The following is a 9,038-nucleotide window of genomic DNA, read 5'->3' as shown; positions in this document are numbered from 1 at the left end:
ATTAAATCTGATTAAATTAAATTATCCAAAATTGATATTTAATAGCAACCATATTTTTCTAAGATTATAACATAATTTTTGAGGTTCAAATAAAATTACACCAAGCTGAAATTTGAAAATTTCGCGCGTCCAGAAAACACTGAGGTCCGGAAGCCAGTCCTACCAACGGTGTCGGAATTCAAATCCGAAAGTGCCTACGTGAAGCTTGAATTGCGGGGAGTTCAAAAACATAAGAGTTTCGATCGGAAACTCACCAGAAGGCATCAGATCAGGGCCGGAAAGTCTCGGCTCCGGCAAAGCTCCTCCGAGGCTGTTGTTGGGGAAGACTTGTTTCCAGGAATTTCGGTGGTGAGGGACTCGAATTTGGTATTGGATGGCCGATTAGACATCGGCAGGCGACCGAAACGGTGATGGCAACTCCTTCTTCCTTCGGTCGACGTAGCTACAGAAGGGATGAAGAAGGGGAAGGGCGGCTGGGTGGCGTGGGGGAGAAGAAGGCGTTGTTGGGCTGCGACGATTGATCGGAGGAGAGGGGAGGGCATGGGAGAGGAGGGGAGGAAAGGGGAAGAGAGAGGAGGAAAGGAGGAAAGGAGGTGGGGAAGGAAAGAAAAAGAGAGGGGAAAAGGAAATAGTTTTTTTAATTAATTTTATTATTATTATTATTATTATTATTATTATTATTATTATTTTTGAGTATTACATTCTACCTCCCTTAGAAAAAAACTCATCCTCAAATTTTAAAGAAGCACGGCTTACCTCAGGATTAGAACAAATGAGGGTAAAGACTCCTCATTTCCTACTCGGTCTCCTAGGTACTCTCTTTTGACAAATGGTTCCACCACAACATCTTAACCATCAGAATAACCTTAGAGTGCAGTTGGTGAACTTGATGATGCGTATATGCTTATGCAACTATAACTAAGGCATTAAACTTACTAATGCAGCCTAGCATAATGGCAAGTATTAAAAATATTGTATACCTCAAGAAAGTAAAATCCTAAAGTTACTACTTTATTCCTTGTTATCTAGCCTAAAATTAATAACGGAGGTTTCTAGATTTACTAAAAACTAAATTCTAAGTGTAATGCGAGAATGAATGAGCAAAAAGAATAATCAAGACAAGAAAGAAAACTCAAAGAGGACCTAGAGTAGTTGGCTATCAAACAAAAGATAATAGATTATTGAGTCCGATTATGCTACCCGTGGACAAATTCTAAACTGAATTTGGTTTCCCTCTTGAGACAACCGAATTCCTAAACCTAAGAACCTAAAGTTGGAATCTCTTCCTAACTATTGATTATTAGGTAAGCCTTAAGTTTTAATCCACCTCTATTAAGCTTTGTTAATTCTTAATCCGACAAATTAATTAACCTTACCTCTAAGTGAAAATTAACCTGTTCTTGCAATTAAATCTCTGAACTCAATTAGAATTTCTCAATTGCTAAAAGAATTCTATGAATGTAATCAATACAATCAATGTAATGAAAACTAGATTTATATTATTAATTGCAAAAAGAATACAACAAAGCAAACTCAAACAATCTCAACAATTTAGTACAAAGCCAACATAGTAAGGAACTCCAATGGGTTCATCCCTAATGTAGCTACACATGTTCATGTCTAAAGCAAATAGGAATTGAATTACAATGAAAGAACAAAGAAATTGAAACAATACACCCTTTTCCTAGAATTGGATGAAAAGCTTAAAGCCTTGATCTACATTGCAGTTGATCTCTAGAATTGCTTCTTGATTTCCTCCAAAACTCCTCCTCAATCTTCAATCCAAAACCCAAATCATGAATCTGATGTTCCAAGGTGGAATCAGTTTCCTGGAAGCCCCCTGAAATGCCTGAAAACATGTCTAGCAAAAATTACAATGGAAGATGAAGAGTCAGAATCGCCGATCCAGAACTCTCTTTTCTCTTTTTGGCTCGTTCCTTTTAAACATTGCGCAAATACGGGCGTGTTCCAACTCGTGTCCCTCAACACTAGCCGTGTCGGGCCGTGTTGGACTCTAATTGACAGAGTGAACTGAATCGAGCAAGGCCGTGTTCTGGCCCATGTTAGCCAACACAGGTCATGCTCTTGCCCGTGTTAGCCAACATGGGCTGTGCTCTGGGGCATGGTACCCTCGAAAAACATACTACTTCAAATTGCTTAAGCTAAACGGCCTGGAATTTCTACACGGGCTCCAAGACGAACGCTGTTGACTTCCCAAAAGTTAACCTAAGGTCAAAAGCTTCTAATTCCATCCGTTTTTGCCCGAAATTAATCTAAAATTGCTAAAGCGCTGATGATGGACCTATAAAATCTCTTGGAACACGAAAGGATACAAAACACAAGTGATCTTCGAATAAAAATACAATAAATACTAAGAAAATTTGTAATAATATGCCAACAAATATGTGTAAAACTATGTATATCAAATCACCCCACACTTAAGCTTTTGCTTGTCCTCAAGTAATTAACAACTCAATCTCACAAAACCGTAGTTAGCAAGTCCTCAAAGTTCATGCCCCTAGGCTACAACAAATAGCATTCAACACATCTCAAAAGAAACTCAATCGTAAGTCAAGTTGCAAATTATTAGCAGAGAATGGAGATAATATCAATGCATGAATAATTTAAACAACTCAGTAATAGACATCAAGAACCAATGCCTCACAAGGATTACTCAAGTCACTCAAAATGTGTATAAGTTGAGAAACAAATCCCTCAAAGCAAATGCACAAAACCCGCTTACCATAAGCTTGCTCATAAATCCTATCTCCGCTACTGTAAATAAATGAATACCAAAATCAAACGGTCTTTACCAGAATTGTAATGGGGCTAAGGTAAAAGTATGGAGAGTTTGGAAAGAAGTGTGAAAATGCTGGAAATTCTTGCAATAAATAATAATGTATGCTCAAAGGATTAAATAACCAAAAATACAAAACATATTCACTAAAATCCTTAATTTGTAAAATAACGCTCGAAAATACTATCAATCCAATAAAAAGATAAAGAAATAAGGAATTTTGTTGTCTTTCTTCTTTTTTTTCTTTTTTTTAATGAAAACTAAACTAGCAGCTTATAAGAGAACTGTTGCATACAACTGAATAAAGTGGTATTGCTTATAAATAATATTCCATTTATAATTAAAATTAATCGTCGATGCGACGGATTATATTTCTTTATCTTTGGGATGATAAATGACCTACTTAACTCAGTGGTTAGAGTATTGCTTTCATACGGCGGGAGTCATTGGTTCAAATCCAATAGTAGGTACAAATTATTAGATATCAGAATCAATGCTATCTAATAAATTTTTTTACCCACCTTAGTTTAGTGATTTTTGATCTTTTTCGTTCCATTCTATTTCATTTTTGAATTGAAAACAAATTTGTTGTATTAGAATCTGATTATACTTATGATTCTATTCAATTGGCGAATCAAAAAAAAATAGGGTGTATAAGCGAACTTACTTATCTGAAGTTACGCTTATTATTCGGACGCACCTACTCTACTAATTATTTATAGTTACGAAATCACATTGATAGCCTCTACGCGTGCCCTAGCTCGTCCGAGAGCTAGATTTGCCTCAATTATTTGTCTCATGCCTTCCGCCTTTCTCAAGTTAGCCTGCTATTTCAAGATTTTTCCGAGCTTCTTGTGGATCAATGTTACTACCCTTCCTGCATCGTTTACTAAAATAGTAATCTCATTATTGCCTATTCTAGCAAAACCGCCCATCGGAGCCATCGTTAACCATTGGTCATTAAGGCGTATTCTCAAAATCGATATCATTGTTGTGGCAATAGGCGCATGATTTGATAATATGCCAATTTGTCCACTATTAGTAGATAAAATGATTTCTTTCACTTCCGAATCCCAAACAATTCGATTTGGGGTCGATTACACAAAGATTTAAGGTCATTTCTTCAAGTTGTTCTCCATTTCTAAATTCGTAGCCTTCCATGATAGCTTCATCAATATTACCTACCAAATAAAAGGCACCGCTCGGGTAGACTATCTAATTCTCCGGAAGGATCAATTTAAATCCTCTAATAGTTTACGCTAAACCGAGCATATTTCCAGGGGAACCCGTAAATATACCTCTACAAAAAGGGTTGTGATAAGAAACGCTCAATTTTCGTGCTCTTGCTACGGTTAAGCGATCCTCTTGGATAATTCGTCTAACCCAAGGATAGCTATAATGTCTTGAAGTTCTTTGTAACGTTGTAAAGTTTGCTTAACTCTTTCGCGGTTTCATAATGTTCCTCACTGAACGATCCGAGGTTGGAGCATAGTTGACGTTGAATCTAAAGGATCTACTGGATAGATCCCTTTAGCGACTAATCCTCTTGATAGTACGGTAGTAGCATCTTGTGCAAATGTCGTGGCGGGAGGCAGGGTCAGTCAAATCGTCCGCAGTACATAAACTGCTTGAATAGAAGTTATGGACCCTTCTTTTGTAGAAGTAATTCGTTCTTGTAAAGAACCCATTTCGGTACTAAGGGTAGGTTGATAACCCACAAATGGAAGGCATTCTACCTAATAAGGCGGATACCCGGATCCCTGCTTGGGCCAAACGGAAGATATTGTCGATAAATAGAAATGCGTCCTGTTCATTAACATCTCGGAAATATTCGCCATAGTTAGGGCGTTAAGCCAACTCTCATACGAGCTCCCGGGGGTTCGTTCATCCCGACCATAGACTAGAGCTACTTTTGATTCGCAATATTTTCTTCATTAATTACTCCAGATTTTTCATTTCCATGTAAAGATCATTTCCTTCGAATCGTTCGCCTACTCCGCCAAATCTCGGATCCTTGCCCCATGAGCTTTCGCAATGTTGTTGATTAATTCCATAATAAGTCTGTTTTACCTACTCCGGCTCCCCCCGAATAGTCCAGATTTTTCCTCCACGGCGATAAGGGGCTAACAGATCTACTACTTTAATTCCCATCTCAAAAATAGATAATTTTGTATCTAACCGTATAAAGGCAGTGCGGATCTATGAATAGGGGATGTTGCGAGTATCTACAGGACCTAAATCATCAACAGTTCTCCAAGCACATTGAAAATTCGTCCTAGAGTCGCTCATGACTGCAGGCAATGAGAGGACCTCCGTGTCAATCACTTCCATTCCTCTCATTGGGCAAAATGCAGCACTCATAGCTACGGCCCAGAACTCGATTATTTCCTAATAATTGTTGTACTTCACAAGTCACATTAATTTCTTGACCAACGGTATCCCGGCCCTTAACTACCGAGCGTTGTAAATATTAGGCATCTTTCCGGGGAAAAGCTACATCTAGGCTGATGATTTGGTGATCGCCCGGGTTCTTTTTTCAAGTGTGGAAACTCCGGACCGGTAGTAGGATTGATTCTCATAATAAAATAATAAAAATAATAAAAAAAATATGTCAAAATTTTTTTTTTCAAAATTTCTAGTCCAAAATAAATGTTAAATGACAAGTTGATCGATTAATTCGATAAAAAGAAAAAATGGAAGTTAAATTGGATTCGTTGATACTTCAGCTAACAAGTCCAATTCAATTGTTTACTTACTTTCAATGGGTGAGTTTTCAAGTTCAACTAACTCATTTTTAAAATATAAATAAATATTAAGAATATTAAGTAAGTGCATGCATAAGAAACATAAAAAAAGGCTTCAGGAAGCCTTTCATTTGTCTATCATTATAGATAATACTATTCGTATTTTCTATGGAATTCGAACTGAACTTATGATTCATTAATTATTTCATGGGCCCTTCTTTTTATTTGACATATCGACTTACACACCTAGCATTATTATTCTTTTTCTTTTTTCATAGATGAATTACCGATTTTCACATCTTGGATTTACATATACAACATATATCAACATCACGAGGAAATTTCTTATTATTTAGATATTTCGATTCAAAAAGTTAAGGATTAGAAACTTGAAAAAAAAAAAACAAGGATTGGGTTGCGCCGTAGATATGAAAGAGTATACAATAATGATGTATTTGGTGAATCAAATACCATGGTCTAATAAAAATTCTGATTAGTTGATAATATTGGTTGATAACTTTGTGAAAGATTCTGTGAAAGGTTTTATTAACTCCTAATTCATGTCGAGTAGACCTTATTGTTGTGAGAATTCTTAATTCATGAGTTGTAGGGAGGGACTTATGTCACCTGAGCGAGAGACTAAAGCAAGTGTTGGGTTCGGTGGTGTTAAAGATTATAAATTGACTTATTATACTCCGAATATGAAACCAAAGATCGATATCTTGGCGACATTCAGAGTAACTCCTCGACTGGAGTTACGCACGAGGAAGCGAGGCTGGCAGCATGAATCTTCTTGGTACATGGACAACTGTGTGGGCCGATGGGCTTACCGGTCTTGATCGTTATAAAGGACGATGCTACCACATTGAGCCCGTTCTTGGGAGAAGAAAATCAATTTATTGCTTATGTAGCTTACCCTTAGACCTTTTGAAGAAGGTTCACATTACTAACATGTTTACTTCCATTGTGGGTAATGTATTTGGGTTCAAAGCCCTACTGGCGCCTAAATGCGGAGGATTTCAGAATCCTCACTGCTTATACAAAACTTTCCAAGGGCCTTCATGGCATCCAAGTTGAGAGAGATAAATTGAACAAGTATGGTGGCCTCATTGGGTTGTACTATTAAACCTAAATTGGGGCTGTCATTTAAGAATACAGTAGGCGGGTTTATGAATGTCTGTGGTGGACTTGATTTTACCAAAGATGATGAGAACGTGAACTCCCAACCATTTATGCGTTGGAGGCAGATTCTTATTTTGTCTTAGAAGCAATTTATAAAGCCGTGAAACAGGGTGAAATCAAAGGACATTATTTGAATGCTCTGCAGGTACATGCGAAGAAATGATCAAAGGTATTTGCCGGAGAATTAGGAGTTCCTATCGTAATGCATGACTACTTAACAGGGGGATTCACTGCAAATACTACCTTGGCTCATTATTGCCGAGATAATGGTTTACTTCTTCACATTGGATTGAAGGGAGCATCTAAAATATCAAAAGGATTTAATGAATTCACCAACATAGCACATGGCATTTTAATCCCAAATAAGAGAGAGCAAATCATAAAAATTCCAGCATAAAGGTAAAGGAAAGATAAAATGAAGAGGCTAAGATGTAAAATGTGAAATGGTAAATGAAGAAAAGGGTAAAGGCTCAACCATGGCTAACTAATAGAAACACAAAGGGTAGACTTTTGGCCAAGTGTGGTGAATCCTAAGTTACCCAAATCATCTCATGGTATTCACAAATTCATGTAACTTCAACAAGCATTACAGAGCAAGTTATAGAAGCAAAGCCAAGTACAATGCACACTCAAATAAGAAACGTAAAAAGAATATGTATAATGAATGCTCAACTAGCTCAAAATCTCACATTTGAAGTGTGGCATTAGTTGAAATTGGTTCTCAACATCATTAATTCACTTAAGAAACACTTAAGAAACACATGCATATGATATAATCAACCTTCTAAGTTAAAATATGACAACTCGAGAATCAATTAAGTAACCTGGTTTAAGCCGGCAGAGTTGATGTATTAAACACCATTAATTGTTTTCCAAGGACAATGAACAACAAACAAAAGTAACTACAATTCTATAAATCAAATTGTTAATCAACTCAAAAATAGCATAACTCAAGTGCATAAAGACATATTATCCTAGCATCCTAACAATATACAAGATCAGCAATAGCAATTTCAAACACATCCAAAAGTCACAAGAAAAAGAAAGGAACATATGGTTTAACCACCCCACACTTGAAGGACACACTGTCCCTAGTGTAAAACAAAATGGATATCCCGTATGGGAAGTACAAATAAGGAAAGCAAACTCAATAATATCCAAGTAAATGACATATATGAAAAATAAAGTAAACAAAAGTAGAAAATGAAAGAAATTCTAGAGAAGACTGCCCTGATCATCCATCGAGGCTGCGGGGTGAAAATCGGTGCATCCTTTACGGGAGCTGAAATTGGAAAATATAGAAATAATAGAAATTGAAAATGGAAATTATATGAAATATGAAAACTAAAACTAAGAAAATGTTCCAACACTAAAGATCAAAGTGTCAAAAAAATAAAATAAAAGTTGGGATGCCTCCCAAAAGTGCTTCTTTTTCCCCCAAGTCATTTAGCGGGACTCGTTGACCACTCCCTGCATTTGTGGGTTTAACTCGTGCTACAATCCAATCTCCAGGTTATTGATGTCGTCCATAAGAATCTTGGATGAGCAATAAGTGCGGCTGATCCTTGGAACGTCAGCAATCCTCCAAGAAAATGCTTTTTTGTACTACCTTAGATAGGACATTATCATCTCCCTTAGCTCAGATGTAAAATCAGCAGCTAGAATGACAGACAACTTGTTATCCTCATCTAGATATGCATAGTTGAGATGTTGTGGGAGCTCTTTCAACTCGAGGACTGGTGGTTCCTCAAGTGATGGCCTCCACTTCTGCACACCTACCTTGTCAATCACAACAAACTTATCAGTATTGCTGCTTGGCTCATTTGCTAATAGAAACTCAAGCTACTCTAACACTTCCTCATTTGACAGCTCATGCTCATCTCCCATTGGCAAAGTAACTTGTAGAGGGTCTTTAACTAATTTTTCCTGCAACTGTATCTCAATAGCATCATCAAGTACATTAATAGCACACATAACATCATCATCATGATTTAAAGACTGTCTTATAGAATTATTCAAGTCAAAAGTGACAGTCATCCCCTACCCTAAGTTTTAGCTTTCCATCAAACATCTATAATTGCCCTAGATGTTGCAAGGAAAGGTCTACCTAGAATCAAAGGTACACTACTCTCACCGTCCATGTCTAAGATCACAAAATCAACAGGAGATATAAATTTATTTACTTTTACAAGCACATTCTCTACAATACTCCTAGGATACTTAACAGACCTATCAGCTAACTATATGCTCATCCTAGTGGGTTTAGTCTCTCCCGACCCGATTCGGCGAGCAGGTTGTCTTGCATTACATTAATG

The 9,038-nt window shown here is 37.0% G+C and overlaps 1 protein-coding gene and 1 pseudogene across 1 annotated transcript; one reads left to right on the top strand and one right to left on the bottom strand.

Annotated features, from left to right (window-relative positions):
* Nucleotides 1-1,703: 1,703 nt before the first annotated feature.
* Nucleotides 1,704-5,794, bottom strand: LOC125369461 (annotated as a pseudogene).
* A 120-nt stretch (nt 5,795-5,914) lies between these two features.
* Nucleotides 5,915-7,120, top strand: LOC107261263 (ribulose bisphosphate carboxylase large chain). The gene is given in 7 exon segments (XM_015719297.2): nt 5,915-6,298; nt 6,300-6,543; nt 6,545-6,642; nt 6,644-6,792; nt 6,795-6,860; nt 6,863-6,890; nt 6,892-7,120. Coding segments are annotated over 7 exon segments (972 nt in total). The 5' UTR covers nt 5,915-6,140.
* The last annotated feature ends 1,918 nt before the right edge of the window (nt 7,121-9,038 follow it).

Source organism: Ricinus communis, chromosome 3, assembly GCF_019578655.1.
Source record: "Ricinus communis isolate WT05 ecotype wild-type chromosome 3, ASM1957865v1, whole genome shotgun sequence".
NCBI classification, from domain to species: domain Eukaryota; kingdom Viridiplantae; phylum Streptophyta; class Magnoliopsida; order Malpighiales; family Euphorbiaceae; genus Ricinus; species Ricinus communis.
The sequence above is the reverse complement of the archived record's forward strand: the minus strand, read 5'-3'. Positions and strand labels throughout refer to the sequence as shown.